At 48.0% G+C, this 20,045-nt stretch overlaps 1 protein-coding gene across 1 annotated transcript in view; it reads left to right on the top strand.

Moving 5' to 3' along the window:
- Positions 1-2,089: 2,089 nt before the first annotated feature.
- Positions 2,090-20,045, top strand: part of LOC109762303 (uncharacterized) — a 32,166-nt gene continuing 14,210 nt past the window's right edge. Inside the window, exon 1 of the mRNA XM_020321139.1 lies at positions 2,090-2,730. Coding sequence (XP_020176728.1) covers positions 2,090-2,730 — 641 coding nt within the window. The remainder of the gene's footprint in view (positions 2,731-20,045) is intronic.

Here is a 20,045-nt window from a genome sequence, read left to right as displayed (position 1 = left end):
GTGCCCGCCCTCGTTAATGACGATGCCGGCGCACCCGCGGCGTCTCCGCGGGCTCGGCCTTGACGCTGAACAGCGCCGGCGACCCGGAGGAGTGTGAGGAGGAGCGGGAGGAGGAGGAAGAAGAGGACACCGTCCTCCTCGGCATCCATTGGCCGCCGCTCCGGACCGGGGCGGCAGGGTACGTCAATGGCAGGTCGTTGCCGCCCTCGAGGTGTCGGAGAATGGCGTAGAGCGTGCGGCCGGGGGCGCCCCACCACAGGCGGCGGCCCTCGCTGTTATTGGTCCCCCGCACCACCGGCGCGTTGTTGGTGGAGGCCAGCCGCTGCGCCTGCCGGTGCTAGAAGTACGCCGCCCACGCCTCGTGGTTGCCGGCGGCGTACTGCGGGAGGGCCCGCTGCTCCTCTGTCAGCGACGCCCGTACGCGGTCGACCTCGTCGGCGAAGTAGTCAGCGCGCACGGCGTCGTCGGGAAGCGGGGGGATGGGGACGCCACCGGCGCTGAGCTTCCACCGCCCCGGCGCGCGCATGTCGAGAGGCGTCGGGATGTTCGCCTCGAACAACAAGTGAGCTTCCCACTCGTGCAACGAGCGGCGGCCGAAGCCATTGGCCGCCGCCCCATCGCCGGGGAAACGATCGCCCATCGTCACGGGGAGAGAGGGGAGGAATGTCGGCGGCGGCTGCGCACGGGGAGAGAGGCAGAGCTTGGCCGCTGTGGGTGGTGTGTGGTCACAAGCGAGGGGGAGGCGTTGCTTTATAGCGGCCGGGGGGTGGGCGCCGTGTGTACGCGTGGCGGGAGGGGGGCGTCGCCGCGTCGCCCGTGAGGAATCAATGGAAGGCTGACCGGCGGCATCCTTGGCATTGATTCCCCGCAGGAAACCGAGGCGTTGTGAGGACGACGAGGCGAGTGTCACTGACTCGGCGGGCCCGCAGTTCTTTCGCGCCAAAATCGCTTGCCCCGGCGACCCCGGGTGCCCCCAGCGCGCCGGGTTTGGCCTAGGTCCACCGGCGCCAGTTTCGGCCCAAACCGGCGAAAAACATGCTCCTGGGGGCGCGACTGGGCTGATTTTTGGGCGTCAGCGCTGAAAAATCGCCTCGGGGGGCCTGTTGGGGGCGCGGCTAGATGCTCTTACTTCTTTGGGGAACACTTGTGTTCATCCGGCAGATCTATCCGCTCACGTTGACCGCCTCCTGGCCGTCAGATCTGTTATTGATCAGACGATCGGGAGCCAACCTCCGCTATTTCACTTTTCTGTAACTTGACACGTGTTTCAGAAGCATTTTCGTTCCTGCAACTTGACACGCGTTTTAGAAGCGTTTTCGCAATCTGGCCCTTGTTGCAGACAACGTCGTTACCAAGACTCTTTTGAAACGTTCTCCCTGTTGCGAGAAAGATTTCTGCAACATGAGTGATGTTGCAAAACTTTCTTTCATAGCGATAAAAAAATTCCGCAACATTAACTCCGTTGCAGAACAACTTCTGCAACAATTGGGCATAAGCCACAGCGGGACGCGTCGAGCGTGTGTGCGTGCGCTTTAGGTCGTCAGTGGCCGTGTCCAGCCAGTGTCTAGGCATAGTTTGGCCACTGTCCAGGCAAGGTCCGACCTGTGTATGGTCTGGCCATGGTCTGGGGTGTGTCCGACTAGTGCACAGGGTGCGTGCGTGTGTGGCCAGTCTGTTGGCAAACGTGGGGGGGTGCGTGAGTGGATTTGTTGCGGGCTCTACGCGACCGGGATGTGTGCGTGCGTGTCGGGGGCGTGGGCTGGACCGAGTGCTCCGCGTAGATGGGGACATGGGTTAGTGCACTGGGCGTGTCCATGGTATAAAGCCTCCTGTGTGCGTTGTAACTGCTGTGCCGGAGTTTGAGCTCGGGGAAAGAAAAGGCCGTACGTGCGGTTGGGCGTTCGAGCGCTAGAAATCACCGAGTCCACTGTGTGCTCCCTTCTTCCTCCCTTCATCTTCTTCCTTGTGTCGTTTGAGCGCAGTGGAGAGAGAAAGAGAGGGCTACGGGGTGAGAGAGAGAGCTAGGGTAGGAGCTTCGGTTCCAACAATTGGTATCAGAGCTCGGTTTCGGAGGTGGACGCCGGCGGCCATGGCGCTCGTGCCGCACGGTGGCGGCGGCGGCTCGTACTTGATGCCGGTCCCGCCGCTGACCACGACGAGCTACACCTCCTGGGTGATCAAGGTGGAGGTTCTCCTTGATGCCCAGGGGTTGTGGGGGGTGGTTGCTCCGGCGGAGGGCGCAACGATCGATGCCGGCAAGAGCAAGATGGCGCAGGCGATGCTCCTCGGGGCACTGTCGGAGGAGGTGTTGCTGCCGGTGTCGACGAAGCCCACCGCGAAGGAGGTATGCGAATCCCTCAAGGTGCTCTTCGTCGGTGCCGATCGGGTGCGCGCGGCCCGGCTCACGTCGCTACGCGGCGAGTTCGAGCGGCTGCGGATGGCGGACGGCGACGATCTGGACAGCTACGCCGGGAAGCTCGGGGCCATGACGGCGCGCTATGCAGGTCTGGGGGCGGTGCTCGACGATGCGGCGTTCGGGAAGAAGATGCTGGACACGGTGTCGGACCGCTTGTACCCCGCCGTCGCCGGAATTGAACAGTTCTGTGACGTGGAAACGATGGCACTCGAGGAGGCTTTGGGGCGGCTCAAGGCGTTCGAGGAACGGACCCGACATCGTGGGCAGGATGGCGACAGGCGCGACAACGAGGAGCTGTTGCCGACTGTGGCACAGTGGGTGGCTCGGCAGCGACAGTGATACGTCTCCAACGTATCTATAATTTATGAACTATTCATGACATGTTTACAATAGTTTTATATGATTTTGGTATGATTTGATTAGAACTAACCCGGACTGACGTTGTTTTCAGCAGAACGACCGTGGTGTTTTTTTTGTGCAGAAATAAAAGTTCTCAGAATGCGCTGAAAATCAACGGAGAATTTTTCTGGAAAATATAAAAAATAATGGAACAAAGAGTTACTGGAGGGGAGTCCCGTGGGCCCCACGAGGGTGGATGGCGCGCCCACTCCCCTGGGGCGCGCCCCTGTGCCTCGTGGACTTCCCGTGGGGCCCCTGACTTGTTATCGACGCCAACCTCTCCTATAAATGCCCAAACCTCCAGAAAATAACCTAGATCGGAAGTTCCACCGCTGCAAGCCTTTGTAGCCATGAGAAATCAATCTAGGCCCTCTCTGGCACCCTGTCGGAGGGGGCCATCATCACCGGAGGCCATGGAGGAGGATCCCGGAGGGGCCATCATCGCCATGAAGGCCAAGGACCAGAGGGAGAACCTCTCCCCATCTAGGGGGGAGGCCATGGAGGAGGAAGCACAAGGGGGAGAACCTCTCCTCCTCTCTCTCGGTGGCGCCGGAGTGCCATCGGGAGGGGAATCATCGCCGCGGTGATCATCTTCATCAACATCACCATCCTCATCTCTTTTACGCGGTCCACTCTCCCGCACCCCGCTGTAATCCCTACTTGAACATGGTGCTTTATGCCACATATTATGATCCAATGATGTGTTGCCATCCTATGATGTTTTGAGTAGATATCCTTTGTCCTTGGGTTGATTGATGATCTAGATTGGTATGAGTTGTATGTTTTATTTTGGTGCTGTCCTATTATGCCCTCCGTGTCACGCAAGCATGAGGGATTCCCGCTGTAGGGTGTTGCAATACGTTCATGATTCGCTTATAGTGGGTTGCTTGAGTGACAGAAGCATAAACCCGAGTAAGGGGGTTGTTGCGTATGGGATAAAGGGAATTTGATGCTTTAATGCTATGGTTAGGTTTTACCTTAATGATGTTTAGTAGTTGCGGATGCTTGCTGGAGTTCCAATCATAAGTGCATATGATCCAAGGAGAGAAAGTATGTTAGCTTTGTTGGTGAACGTAGTAATTTCAAAAAAATTCCTACGCACACGCAAGATCATGGTGATGCATAGCAACGAGAGGGAAGAGTGTTGTCCACGTACCCTCGTAGATCGAAAGCGGAAGCGTTATGACAACGCGGTTGATGTAGTCGTACGTCTTCACGATCGACCGATCCTAGTACCGAAAGTACGGCACCTCCGCGATCTGCACACGTTCGGCTCGGTGACGTCCCACGAACTCACGATCCAGCAGAGCGTCGAGGGAGAGCTTCGTCAGCACGACGGCGTGATGATGGTGATGATGAAGCTACCGGTGCAGGGCTTCGCCTAAGCACTACGACGATATGACCGAGGTGGATTATGGTGGAGGGGGGCACCGCACACGGCTAAGAGATCAATGATCAACTTGTGTGTCTATGGGGTGCCCCCCTCCCCCGTATATAAAGGAGTGGAGGAGGGGAAAGGGCCGGCCTCCTAGGCGCGCCCAAGGGGGGAGTCCTACTCCCGGTGGGAGTAGGATTCCCCCTTTCCCTTGTTGGAGTAGGAGAGAAGGAAGGGGGAGAGAGAGGGAAGGAAAGGGGGGCCGGCCCCCCACCCAATTCGGATTGGGCTAGGGGGCACGCCCTCCACCTTCGCCTTCGTCTCCTCTATTCCACTAAGGCCCAATAAGGCCCATATACTCCCCGGGGGGTTCCGATAACCTCTCGATACTCTGGTAAATGCGCGAACTCATTCGGAACCATTCCGATGTCCAAACATAGGCTTCCAATATATCGTTCTTTACATCTCGACCATTTCGAGACTCCTCGTCATGTCCGTGATCATATTCGGGACTTCGAAGTACCTTCGATACATCAAAACACATAAACTCATAATACCGATTGTCACCGAACGTTAAGCGTGCGGACCCTACGGGTTCGAGAACTATGTAGACATGACCGAGACTCATCTCCGGTCAATAACCAATAGCGGAACCTGGATGCTCATGTTGGTTCCTACATATTCTACGAATATCTTTATCGGTCAAACCACATAACAACATACGTTGTTCCCTTTGTCATCAGTATGTTACTTGCCCGAGATCCGATCGTCGGTATCTTAATACCTAGTTCAATCTCGTTACCGGCAAGTCTCTTTACTCGTTCCATAATGCATCATCCCGCAACTAACTCATTAGTCACATTGCTTGCAAGGCGTATAGTGATGTGCATTACCGAGAGGGCCCAGAGATACCTCTCCGACAATCGGAGTCACAAATCCTAATCTCGATCTATGCCAACTCAACAAGTTCCATTGGAGACACCTGTAGAGCACCTTTATAATCACCCATTTATGTTGTCACATTTGGTAGAACACAAAGTGTTCCTCCGGTATTCGGGAGTTGCATAATCTCATAGTCATAGGAACATGTATAAGTCATGAAGAAAGCGATAGCAATATACTAAACGATCAAGTGCTAAGCCAACGGGATGGGTCAAGTCAATCACATCATTCTCTAATGATGTGATCCCGTTAATCAAATGACAACTCATGTCTATGGCTAGGAAACTTAACCATCTTTGATTGAACGAGCTAGTCAAGTAGAGGCATACTAGTGACACTGTGTTTGTCTATGTATTCGCACATGTACTAAGTTTCCGGTTAATACAATTCTAGCATGAATAATAAACATTTATCATGATATAAGGAAATATAAATAACAACTTTATTATTGCCTCTAGGGCATATTTCCTTCAAGCTTATGCCTCTCCCTCATACGAAATTGCAATAGTGATTACCGGTCTTGTTAACAATTGCCTAGGATAATTCCGCACACCGACCCATCATTATTCCACACTCGCTATTTATAATATTTAGTAATATATTCTAACTTTATGATAACAGCACCTACTTTTATGTTTTAGCTCTCCGATATCATGCAAAGTTATCCTCTTCATACCCACAACGTAGTTTTATTTCTCGTTTCTAGTTGGAAGCAAATGTTCGGTGTACGTAGAGTCGTATCAATGGCAGATAGGACTTGAGAGAATATTGATCTTACCTTTAGCTCCTTGTGGGTTCGACACTCCATACTTATCACTTCCACCTTTGGGAATTGCTACGATGATTCCCTGCACTTGGGAATTATCAAGCTCTTTTCTGGCGCCGTTGCCGGGGAGCAATAGCGTGGGGTTGATATTCTCGTGTGTGCTTGTTTGCTTTCTTCACTAAGTAGATTTTCTTTTTCCTTTTTGTTTATGTTTAGTTGTGGGTGAAACATACAAAAAAATGTAAAAGAATGAAAATACAAAAAAATTACTTGCCTCTCATGCCTAAAAAGTTTTTCAATAAGAGAAGTGATTGAAAAGTTATGCATTGGAGAAGTGAGGGTCGACCTTGAACACTTGTGTTCATGCTCATGGAAACAATGTAAAAAAATTCATGGAAGCTTCTCTGAAAATAATTATCCCCTTGTATATATCCATTTTATTATAAAAATAATGTGCCAAGCTTCGGTTTTAAGATGATTAGATTGCTTGTTTACTATGTGCAGTACAAAAAACAGAAACTTTGGCTATAGCGCGTGAATTTACATTTTTTTACTAGAAAGTCAAATGGGTCTGAAACTTTTTGCACATTACTTCTGTTGAATTTTTTTAAATTTTCATAATTTGTTTAGAATTTTTTGGAGTTACAGAAGTTTACTAAACTTCCAGATTACTACAGACTGTCCTGTTTTTGACAGATTCTGTTTTCTATGTGTTGATCGCTTATTTTGATGAATCTATGGGTAGTATCGGGGGGTATGAACCATGGAGAAGTTGGAATACAGTAGATAAAGTGCTAATATGAAATTGGAATGAGTTTGCAGCAGTACCTAAAGGTAGTGATTTGCTCTAGTATACTAACGGATCTCACAAAGTTTTTGTTAAGTTTTTGTGGATGAAGTGTTCGAAGAACGAGGAGTTACCGATGTGAGAAGAATAAAGAGAGGCAAGAGTTCAAGCTTGGAGATGCCCAAGGCTCCCCAAGTAAATATTCCAAGGATACTCAAGAATCTAAGCTTGGGGATGCCCCGGTTGGCATCCCATCTTTCTTCTTCAACAATTATCGGTACACCTTGGTTTTTGTTTTGTTCACACTACTGGAATCCACTTATTTGCCATCTGCCACCTCTTTGCCGTCCGCTGGCTGACGGCAAAGAAGGTCTTTGCCGTCAGCCACAAGAAAACAGACGGCAAAGATGCGGCTGATGGCAAACGAAGTCTTTGCCATCAGCCAGTTCTTTGCCGTCTACTGACTGACGGCAAAGAATCTTTGCCGTCCGCTAGCAGACGGCAAAGAGGTGGGTGGGTCCAGTTATTGTTTAACCAACTCAAGCCCACCGGCCCCACCTCTTTGCCGACCGCAAGCGGACGGCAAAGAAACTTTGCCGACCGTTGGCGGACGGCAAAGAGGCGGCTACGTTAACGGCCATCCCGCCCCGTCTCTTCTCCCCACTCTCTCATTCGTCCCCACCACACCCGCGCCGCCGCCGCCGACCCCGCCCACACCAGCCCGTGCCGCCGCCCCACACCCCTCCCCTGTGGCGCCCCGACCTCCACCGCACCGCACCCTCGCCGCCTCTTCCGCATCGCCCCGCCCACACCAGCCCGTGCCGCCGCCGACCCCGTCCGGCGTAGCCGGCCTCCCCGCCACCCCGCACCCCTCCCCAACCTCCATCGCGGCCCCGCCGCTCCTTCCACGTCGGCCAGCCGCGCCGCGGCCGTCCAGTCCCTGTACCGCCGCGCCCGTCCCCGCCCCCGACCCCCGACCAACCGCCGCTGCCGCTGCAGCCGCGGGTCGACCGCCCCCCGAGGAGCGCCGCCCATCGCTGCCCCTCCCCTCCCCATCGCTGCACCGCCTCGCTGCCGCCCCGTCGCCGCCCCCTCCCCGACCCGTCGCCGCCCCCCACGGTGAGCCCCTGCCATTTCTTTTCTGTTTTTTTGTTTTTCTTTTCTGTTTAGATAAGGTTTTTTAGTTTAAGTTTTTTCAGTTTAGAATTAATTAGTTTAGGTTATTTAGTTTAATTAGTTTAGGTTTAATTAGTTTAAATAGTTTAGTTTTAATTAGTTTAGGTTTTTAGTTTAGGTTTAGGTTAAGTAGAAGGGGGAAGAAGAAGAAGAAGAAGAAGAAGAGGAGGAGGATGAGGAGGAGGAGGAGAAAGAAGAAGAAGAAGAAGAAGAAGAAGAAGAAGAAGAAGAAGAAGAAGAAGAAGAAGAAGAAGAAGAGGAGGAGGAGGAGGAGGAGGAGGAGAAGAAGACGGGGGATGAGAAGAAGTAGAAGAATGAGAAGAAGTAGAAGTAGTAGAAGAATGAGAAGACCCCCTGACCCCCTGACCCCCTGACCCCCCAACCCCGACACCACACCCCGACACCCGACCCCGACTCCACCCCGACACCTGAGCCCCTGACCCCCTGACCCCGACACGACACCCCGACCCCCCGACCCCGAAACAGCACCCCGACCCCGACACGGCACCCCGACACCGACACGACACCCCGACCCCCGACACGACACCCCCGACACCCCGACCCCGAGACCCCGACCCCGACCCCGACACCCCGACCCCGAGCCTGACCCGACACCCCGACCCCGACACCGACACGGCACCCCGACCCCGACCCGACACCCCGACCCCGAGACCCCGACCCCGACACGGCACCCCGAGACCGACACGACACCCCGACCCCCGACACCTCCCGAAAAGGTGTTCTTTGGCCTTCCAGAAGCCGACGGGGTCATATATTTGTGAATTATTAGTTAGGTCATATATCTTTCGATTTTGTTATGAAAAACATCGTATATAATTGTGTTGATCGGGTAGTTTTAAATGTGCAGTTGTTTCATCGCTGCGAGGTTTGGTGTTCGACGACCTCGCCGTGCGTTTGACGAGCTCTGCCCCTTCGTTCGTGGGTGAGCACAAATGACATGTCCTCCTCCCCCATTAATTATTTGATCTATTCCGATGAAACTTGATAGCTAGCTATATATGTGTCTTGAATCATCAGTATGCGTAACCAATATGTGTCTCCCGTTCGAAAGCGTCATAGTTATAAATATGCATGCATTTGCATATTTATAACCTTGATTCTTTCGAATTGTCCAACGCTATCCATGGACAGCCCGAGTATGTTTAGATTGGGTTCGTTTTCCCATATGCTTTGCTCCGGATCCGACGCATAAATTTCGTCAGTGCCTCCCCTGTTGTTCTCCGGGTACACATCCTCTCTGTTTATTGCAGAGACGTGTATCAGGAGAACAGCGGGGAGGTGCTGCCGAAATTTTGCGTAGGATCCGGAGCATAGCATGGGAAAATGAACCCAATCTAAACATATTCGGGTGGGATTAGGACCTATCATTACCTATTAGAGTGTAGGTTGCATGGACGTAATAAAATTGACAAAGTAGATCAACTGATGAATATATACATGGTGAATTTTTTATATATATATATATGTTGTGTGTCTAGTAGCTCTGAAAGTCAAGATGAGTGATCGTGCGTGGATGTACACCGGTCACACTGGTCAGAACAAATGGAGCACTGAATGGTTCACAAAAACCAAGGGGTTTGTGCGAGCCGCATTTGCAAATGGCCAGAGGAAAACCTGGTGCCCCTGTTTACGGTGCGGCAATTGGGAAAAGAGGACAGAGGCTGAAATGGGCAAACACCTGCAGAAGAGTGGTTTTACGCCCGATTATACGGTGTGGACATTTCATGGTGAGTCTGCCCAACGTGACCGAGCTGAGGTGGATCGTCGTCGCACCGACGAGCATGGTACCGGGATGGAAAACATGGTGCAAGACTTTGATGATGCTCGGGATTCGGACGAGGAGATGGAGGAATCTGCAAAGGCCTTCAATGAAATGTTGGAGTCTTCAAAACGTCCGCTCCATGAGCACACTGAGCTTTGTCAGTTGGATGCCATCTCACAAGTAATGGCTCTGAAGGCTCAGTTCAACTTGGGCAGAGAATGCTACGATGCAATGATGACAGTATTTGGACGCTTTCTACCCAAAGGCCATGTAATGCCTGCAAACCTGTACCAGTCGGACAAAATCCTCCGTGCACTGAAGATGCCCTATGATAAGATACATGCTTGTGAGAAAGGATGTGTCTTGTTTAGGCTTGACTATGCGGACTTGAACTATTGTCCCATTTGCAAGTCTTCCAGGTATGTTGTGGTAGACAACGGTATGGGTGAGAAGACACAGACCAAAATCCCCGTTAGTGTTCTTCGGTATATGCCAATCGTACCAAGACTTCAACGTCTTTTCATGGTCGAAGAGACGGCCAGACAGATGACATGGCATAAAACGGGCAAAAGAACCGAACTAGATGCAGATGAGAATCTGATGATTGTACACACATCGGATGGTGTTGCGTGGAAAAAGTTTGATGAATTACATGGTGACAAAGCGGCAGATCCGAGGCATCCTCGAGTCGGCATCAGCACGGATGGGTTCAGTGTGTTTGGTATGACGGCAGCCCAATACAGTTCTTGGCCCGTATTTGTCTTTCCACTCAATCTCCCCCCCGGACAGATTATGCAAAGAAAGAACATTTTCCTGACGTTGATAATTCCAGGGCCCAACTATCCGGGGAAAAATATGAATGTGTACATGCAACCGCTTAAGGACGAATTGCAAGAAGCCTGGGATAATGGGTTCAAGACATACGATGCCTATAGCAAACGGAACTTCATAATGCGTGTCTGGTACATGTACTCGACGCATGACTTGCCGGCGTATGCGCTATTCGTTGGCTGGTGTGTGCATGGAAGGTTCCCGTGCCCCACATGCAAGGGAGCTCTTGAGTTTCGTTGGCTTCAGGCCGGTCGCAAGTTTTCTTGCTTCGACATGCATAGACAGTTCCTGAATCCTCGCCATAAGTTCAGGAAAGACAAGAAGAACTTCATCAGAGGTAGAGTTGTCAAAAACTCTGCACCACCTGCATTGACAGGCCAACAGACCCTGGATCAGTTAAACGCTCTCGAGCCAGATCCAGAGCGTCCAGGGTACTTCAAGGGGTATAATTCTAAGCACGCCTGGACTCACAAAACATGCTTATGGGATCTGCCTTACTTCAAAGACCTCCTTTGCCCACACAACATCGACGTGATGCACACTGAGAAGAATATCGCCGAGGCACTTTTTGGTACATTGTTCGGCATAGATGGGAAGTCAAAGGATAATACTAAGGCTGGAGTCGATCTGGAGGCGCTATGTGATAGGCCGTTATGAAACATGAAAGAACCGAAAGGAAAGCAGAACTGGACGAAGCCAAAGGCATGGTCCAATCTTGGAAGGCCAGCTATGAGGGAAATTATCTTGTGGGTGAAAATGCAGTTGATGTTCCCCGATGGGTATGCAGCGAATCTACAGAGGGGAGCCAGTCTTGATAAATTGAAGATATTTGGTCTCAAGAGTCGTGATTGGCACATATGGATTGAGCGGGTAATGCCGGTGATGTTTCGTGGCTTCATCCCTGAGGATGAATGGCTAGTACTGGCAGAACTCAGCTATTTCTTTCGTGTTCTTTGTGCGAAAGAACTATCGCCTGGCGTGCTAGAAGAAATGGAAGAGTTGGCGCCGGAGTTGATCTGCAAGTTAGAGAAGATCTTTCCACCGGGCTTCTTTAATCCAATGCAACATTTGATTTTGCATCTCCCGACTGAGGCAAGATTGGGGGGGCCCGTGCAAAATCGTTGGTGCTACCCAACTGAGAGGATGTAGAAGACGCTTCGACAAAAATGTAAAAATAAACGTAGAATTGAAGCATCGATGGCTGAGGCATTCATCACTGAGGAGGCGGCAAACTTCGTGACAGCACACTACGAAGCCAAAAATCGTCATTTGCATAATCCGAAGCCTCGGTACAATGCTGACGACCCTAAAAAGGGTGGATCCAACCTCAGCCTATTCAAAGGGAATCTCGCACCAGCCAGTGTTTCAAATCCAGTATCTTTGGATAACGAACAATGGCGGACCATTTCGTTGTATATCTTCAACAACCTGATAGAAGTGCGGCCGTACATCGAGTAAGTTCTCGGTACATAGTTTCACAACTTCTATTTCCTTTGAACTGCTCTTATTCCTGGATATTTCATACAGTCGATACGTCGCCTTATTGTCGTATGGAGCGGTGATCCAAAAGGATTCTGTCGAAGAGTATGAGCTTCTCGCAAAGCAAGGAGGCGGCTATCCCGGTTTCATCTCTTGGTTCAAACAAACGGTAATTTCTATTAGACTTGTAGGCTAATTTGTAGGCGGCTATCCCGGTTTCATTCGCTAATTTGTGCGTAATGCAACAATCCTTTCATATTAAACTTGTAGGCTAATTCAGAGTCTATGGACGCCGAATTGAGACAAGTCGCTAATGGTTTTGACTATAAGGTCCATTCATTTGACAAATACGACATCAACGGGTATCGCTTTCGTACCTATGGCAAAGAGCTATCTATGGCCGACCGAAAGTCTACAAATTGTTGTGTATCTGCTATCGGCGAAGGAGGTACCGAGTATTATGGGAGAGTTGAAGCAATTTATGAACTTCTATTCTATGGTGAAAACCCACCGAATGTCGTAGTCTTCAAATGTTATTGGTTTCAGCCGAAGGAGACTAGAAGGACTCATGAACATATAGGGCTAGTTGAAATCAACCAAAGCACCCATTTAGATGTTCCTGATGTCTATATTACGGCTCAACAGGCGACCCAAGTATTCTATCTACCGTGGGCCTGCCAAGCTAATCCAAATCTGAAAGGTTGGGATGTCGTTTATGAAGTGCCGCCACGTGCTAGACTATCTCCCCCAAAGGAAGAGGATTATGAACCTCACATTAACCCAGACACATATGAAGGAGAATTCTTCCAAGAGACACGTCTTTCCAAAAAGCGTTTCAAGAACCGCTATACTTCACCCCAAAACATTGAAGTAGACAGCGACAGTGAATCCGACATCACCCCAGAGGAGGAACAAGAAGAGCCGGAACAAGAAGAGGTTACTGCTGCGGATGACCTGTCATTGCTTGACCGATTACGTCAAGGTGGCCTTCCACATGTTGATGCCACTGAACCCTATGAGCCCGTCATTGATTATAGTGATGATGATGATTATGCATTTATTGATGATACTGATTGAGATTATTAGTAGTGTCAGGTATTAAATTTTTTAATGTTGTACTTGATGATGATACACTTAAGTGATACACATATTATTATTCATGTCAGTCTTTTTTTATGTTGTACTAATTTCGTTTACTGTTTGTCATGGCAGGTGTTGAAAGATGGTGGGCGCTGGTCGGGAGCGCGCCAAGGCCCCTTCTTCGTCGGCGCGTGGTCTGAGGTCTTCGATTCCAGACGCACCTCTCCGCCGAGCGTTGCTGGACAGTATGTCCACACCGCCGGGCCCTTCTTCGTCGACCGCGGTGCCCAGCAGGGGACGAGGTAGGAAGAGAGGAGGTGGGGCACGTGGTCGCGGGAGAGGAGGTAGGGTGACTGCTACGGCGCCTTCCTCGCCGCCACCCCCAGCTGTTTCACCCGAGCACGTGACTGCTAGGGTGGACTCGTCCGAGGAGGAGGCTACACGGACTCCGGTCCACGAGCCTCCGATCCACGGGTCTTGGGCCCACGAGCCTCGGGTCGACTGGCCTTCGGCCCACGAGACCCCGGAGGAGCACACGTCCGGATGGGGTACCTGGCCGGATCAGCCCGAGGAGCCGAGTGGCCATGCTGATGATGGCGGGGAGCCGACTGATCTTGAGGAGGAGGGTGGCACCGTCTACCAGCGTGGTGCTACACGGCTCCCGTCCGTGCCGGCGACCCGCGAGCAGAGGTGGTTGATTTTCCCTGATGGGGAGAGGTACGTAAGTGCATTTAATATTTTTGTACCTTCTGCATTCACGTTTCTTCAAATAACTAATGCGTTGGCCTTGTCATGCTGCAGGGGTTGGGACCACCATCATAGTGTCCGCCGGCCCAACTCCGTCCTTGGAGTTCTTTGCCGGCAAAACTTCCCAGGGTTTGTCACGTTGCCTGGTGAGGGTCGGCTTCCAGAGCTTGGGTTGAGCTGGGAGCACTACGTGGCTGCCCCGGCCCCGCCGGATGTCATTATCGACGGTGTCGTGTGCGACACGAGGGCAGACATGGTGATCAGGACGTTCTGTGTAATTTCTCCTTTACACATTTCAAAATCTTCAACTAGCTAGTTATTAATTGTACTAATCAATATTGTCTCATTTGATTGCAGACATTCTACAGGTGTGAGGAGGGATACGAGGAGGACGCGGCAAATGTTATCCAGAACGTCTGCAAGCGCCTACTCCAGAACTTACGGCACGAGGCTCGGGTGCAGGCTGTTCGAGACTACTACGCCTTGCGTGGTATCAAGAAGACCAAGCCGGCGTGCCGCGAAAAGTTCCTGAGTAAGGAGCAGTAGATGAAGGTAATTCTTAAGGCCTTCTACTTAAGTTCCTTCATTTAGTAATTCTTAGCCGTAGCGCTCAAGTTTCTATTTGCTAACTTAGGCGCCTCCGAGATGGTGTGCGGATCGGATGGATTGTTGGGAGGTGTTGGTCGATGAGTGGTGCTCAAAAGAATGGCTAGCCCTCCACAACAAGGCCAAGGACAAACGTGCCCAAATGGAAGGTGTGCCACACCATCAAGGCAGCTCCAACTTATATCAGTTCGGGCGCAACTGGGTATGTGGTTTGCTTCATGATTCATGCAATTCATTCATCATGCTAGCTTGAGCCCTTTAATTACTAATTTTCATTGTTTCTCTCTTTCAGGCACGCTACAATAAGGCGGATAAGGTGCCAGAGGTGTACGACCTGTATGCCATGGCCCACACTGCCTCTTTCAAGAAAGTCAAGACTTTCTCTCAGTCTGACCTCGATGATGCAAACAACTTCACCAACATCTCCTCCCACAACAAGCTCGTGAGATATAGAGATGAGGGGAAGGCGAGGAAAGGGGAGGACTTTAACCCGAGCCAGGGTCCCATTGATCCAGAGCTGGTGATGATATCTGGTGGCGGGAGGTCCCATGGCTCCATAGCCATTGGAGATGGACTTATCCGTTGTCCTAGCACTCTCCCGGAGATCAAGGCGCGCCAGTCGAGCTCCGCTCCTGAGATAAGGCCTCGTGAACGGCCAGTGCAACTCGCCATCAAGGTTAGTGATACGTACTCAGTTATCTTTCTCCATTACATTGTGTGCGCTTCCATCAATGATTACAAATGGTCATGTGAGTGGTGTTGCAGGCTGCTATACAGACTGAGAGAGATAGAACAGAGAAACTTCTGGCGGAGGCGGCGGAGAGGCAGCGGGAGATGGAGGAGAGGAGGAGAAAGATGATGGAGGAGGAGAGGGCACGGAATGACATGCAGGCAAGGGCCATGTACGAGCTCCTTGTGGTAAGTTTCTTCTGCAGATTACTTGCTAGTCTTAACATTTGAGTCTCATTACTAACTAGTATGACTCTGTTGTGAAAACCAAATGTGCAGTCTGTGTGCGAGAAGTCCGGTCAGCCCGCTCCGCCGATGCCAGTGATTTCTCCTGGGAGCACGGTGAGTTTAATTTGAATGGACATTACTTGCTAGTCTTAACATTTGAGTGTCATAATGCTAACGAGACATTGGAAATGATCTTTGGTGCAGCTTAACTCCAGAAACGCATCGCACGATCCTTCTCCAGGTAGCGGCACTAGCCACCCCGCTCCTACACCTCCCTGATCACGGTAAGTTTCTCTAGTGTTTTGCTTAACAAATGCATAAAGACCTAGACTTAGCTTTATTTCCTCCAATATGCTTACCATAATGACCTAGAGTTAGCTTCTTTTCCTCCAAAATGACCCATTTTACCTAGGTTAGCTTATAAATGATGCAGTTCATCCAAGTTAGCTCAAAAATGACCCATTTTACCTAGATTAGCTCCTAAATGATCCATTTTACCTACGTTAGCTTTAAAATGGCCCATTTCACCTAGGTTAACTCCAAAATGACCCATCTTACCTAGGTTATCTCATAAACGATCCATTTCAACTAATTTAGCTCATAAATGATCCATTTGACCTAAGTGAGCTAAAAAACGATCCATTTCACCTAAATTAGCTCTTAAATGATCCATTTCACCTAAGTTAGCTCAAAAAGATCCATTTCAACTAAATTAGCTCATAAATGATCCATTTCAACAAAGTTAGCTCAAAAAGATCCATTTCAACTAAATTAGCTCATAAATGATCCATTTCAACAAAGTTAGCTCAAAAACGATCCATTTCAACTAAGTTAGCTCATAAATGATCCATTTCAACAAAGTTAGCTCAAAAACGATCCATTTCAACTAAGTTAGCTCATAAATGATCCATTTGACCTAAGTGAGCTAAAAAAAGATCCATTTCACCTTAGTTACCTCAAAAACGATCTATTTGACCTTAGTTAGCGCATAAACGACCCATTTCAACTTAGTTAGCTCATATATGATCCATTTCACGTAAGTTAGCCCATAAATGACATACTCTTCTTGTTCTAGTCTTCTTCTTGTTCTAGTCACCTATTTCTAACTTTCTTATTTTTCATTTTGCAGATTTCATTCACTTGACGAAAGCTTGCATAGATGGAGTGCTCCTTATCCCTTTCTCTGTTTCTTTTGTATCGTTGAACTATGCATGTATCTTGGTAGTTGGATGAACTATGCTATGTATGATGGAACTTGGTAGTTGGATGGAACATATGTGATGGAACTCTGCATGTTGGATATCTATGTGATGGAACTATGTCATATATATCATATATATCTTATATGTTTGCTGTGAAATATATCTGTATATGTCATATATATTTGTGATGAAAATTGTTGGATTTAATAAAAAACAGAAAAAAGAGCCAATATGCAGGCTCTTTGCCGTCTGCCACCGACGACAACGGGCTCTTTGCCGTCTGCCACGGACGGCAAAGAGGCCACGTGGCATCCAGCTGTGCTTCCTGGGAGCTGACCCATTTGGTCAATTTGCCTACAGTGGCAGACGGCAAAGAGTAAGAGAGTTTGCCGTCAGCGGCGGACGGCAAAGGCCTGCCATGTGGTGACGTGTAGATGACATCATACGGCGGACGGCAAAGACAGTAGAAAATTTGACGTCCGCTGGCGGACGGCAAAGGCCTGCCGTTAGCCACTTAACGGGCTGAGAGCACAATTTTTGCCGTCCGCTCTCTTTGCTGTCCGCCGCAGACGGCAAAGGGCCTTTGCCGTCAGCCGCCAGGAAGCAGACGGCAAAGCAGCTATTTACCGTAGCCTACTTTGCCGGAGCCTTTTGCCGTCCGCGGCTAACGGCAAAGGCCTTTGCCGTCCGCCGTGGCAGACGGCAAAATAGCTGTTTCCTGTAGTGTCACATGATTTGTGTCCTTTGTGTTTTTCTTTTTCTTTAATAACCATGCTACTATGAGATATCCCTTCATCGATTTATAGAATGATTCATGTGCTTCACTTATATATTTTGAGTATGACCTTATAGAATGCTTCGTGTGCTTCACTTATGTATTGTGAGCTTGAATATTGGTTATTCTATATTAATTGTAGAATGCTCCATGAACTTCACTTATATCTTTTGGAGTATGAATAATACTATCATCTAAAGCGGGTTTGGAAGAGTGTCAACTTTAGGAATTAGTGATCCCACTATTTTGGAGGGTGTTCAATCTTAGTGTGATATTTATGAAAGTGGATTTGGAAGAGTTTCGACTTTAGTTAGTAATGATTCCACTATTTCGGAAGAGGTTCCAATTGATTATGAGAACAAAGTTGCTATCTATGATGATTATTGTGATGACATGTATGCTATAAAGAATAATGTTAACCATGAAACTTTTCATCATGATTTTAATTTTAATTGGATTATGCCTCACATGACAGTTATTTTGTTGAGTTTGCTCCCACTATTCCAAATGAGAAGAATTTTGCTTATGTGGAGAGTAGTAAAATTTCTATGCTTGTAGATCATGAAAAGAATGCTTTATGTGATGGTTATATTGTTGAACTCATTCATGATGCTACTGAAAATTATTACGAGGGAGGAAAACATGCTTGTAGGAGTTGCAATAATATCAAGTTTCCTCTCTATGTGCTTAAAGTTTTGAAGTTATACTTGTTTTGCCTTCCTATGGTAGTTGATTCTTGTTCCTACAAATTGTGTGCTCACAAAATCCCCAGGAATAGGAAGTGGGTTAGATTTAAATGTGCTAGTCATATTCTTCATGATTCTCTCTTTATGTTTCAATTCTTATCTTTTATGTGAGCATCATTGAAATCATCATGCCTAGCTAAAAGGCATTAAAGAAAAGCGCTTGTCGGAAGACAACCCAATATTTACCCTTACTGTTTTTGTGTGTTTACATGATTAAGCTACTGTAGTAATCATGTTTTATAGCTTTTGTTTCGATAAAGTGCCAGGTAAGACCTTTGGGAAGACTTGGGCGAAAGTTAATGTGATCTTGCTGTAAAAAACAGAAACTTTGCGCTCACGAGATTAGCTGTCATTTTTTTACAGAAGAGTGCTTTTGAGTTGATTCTTTTTGCAGAAGATTAATAGACAAATTCCTCACGTCCACCAATTTATTTCATAATTTTTGGAGTAGCAGAAGTATGTTTGCTGTTCAGATCATTACAGACTGTTCTGTTTCTGACAGATTCTGTTTTCATTGCATAGTTTGCTTGTTTTCTAGTTTCTATGGCTTATATTTCTCAATATAAATTGTAGAAATTATATGGTACAGTATGCATTGTGTGAGAACAATTATGATCCTTGTCTTTGACAGTACCAAAGTGAATGGTTTACTCTTTATCATACTAACCTATCTCACGAAGTTCAGTTAAGTTTTGTGTGATTGAAGTTTTCAAGCTTTGGGTGAGATATCGATATGAGGGGAATAAGGAGTGGAAAGACCCTAAGCTTGGGGATGCCCCGGAAGGCATCCCCTCTTTCGTCTTCAAAACTATCGGTATACCTTACTCGGAGCTATATTTTTATTCGTCACATGATATGTGTTTTGCTTGGAGCGTATTTTCAATTTTACTTGCTGTTTGAATAAAATCACTGGATCTTAAATCTTGAATGAAAAAGAATCCTCCCATGGCTAGTTAATTATTTGACTACTCAGTGTTCTTCACTTATATCTTTTTGGAGTAGTTTATCATTTACTCACGTGCTTCACGTAGATCCTATGAGTAAATGGTTGAATGAATTGAATATCATAAATATGAATTTATATACGTTTCATATGCTTATAACATGGGGAGTAATGACTTCACACATAATAAGTATAGGTAGTAAACTTATTGACAGTTAGCAAACGCAGAATTGGTCACTTGAACAATTCATGAAAGAATATTGAAGGAAGAGAGATTTCACATATAAATATACTATCTTGGACATCTTTTGTAATTGTGAGCACTCATTAAAATATGACATGCTAAAAAGTTGATGTTGGACAAGGAAGACAACTTAATGGATTATGTTTTCCTATATCCGAAACGTTATACTGTCTTGGATCATCCAACATGTTGAGCTTGCCTTTCCCTCTCATGCTAGCCAAATTATTTGCACCAAGTAGAGATACTACTTGTGCTTCCAAACATTCCTTAACCCAGTTTTGCCATGAGAGTGCATCATACCTACCTATGGATTGAGTAAGATCCTTCAAGTAAGTTGTCATCGGTGCATGCAATAAAAAATTGCTCATTAAATATGTATGATCTATTAGTGCGAAGAAAATAAGCTTTATACGAACTTGTGATAGGGAAGAAATAAAAGCGACGGACTGCATAATAAAGGTCTTTATCACAAGCGGCAATATAAAGTGACATTTTTTGCATTAAGATTTTGTGCATCCAACCATAAAAGCGCATGACAACCTCTGCTTCCCTCTGCGAAGAGCCTATCTTTTACTTTTACCTTCCACCCTTATACAAGAGTCATGGTGATTTTCACATTTCCTTTTTACACTTTCTCCTTTGGCAAGTGATACGTCTCCAACGTATCTATAATTTTTTATTGTTCCATGCTATTATATTATCTATTTTGGATGTTTAATGGGCTTTACTAAGCACTTTTATATTATTTTTGGGACTAACCTATTAACCGAAGGCCTAGTGCAAATTGCTGT

The sequence above is a fragment of the Aegilops tauschii genome, chromosome 2, assembly GCF_002575655.3.
Source record: "Aegilops tauschii subsp. strangulata cultivar AL8/78 chromosome 2, Aet v6.0, whole genome shotgun sequence".
Lineage (NCBI taxonomy): Eukaryota > Viridiplantae > Streptophyta > Magnoliopsida > Poales > Poaceae > Aegilops > Aegilops tauschii.
Note: the sequence above shows the minus strand (reverse complement) of the source record. Positions and strands in the feature narration are given on the sequence as shown.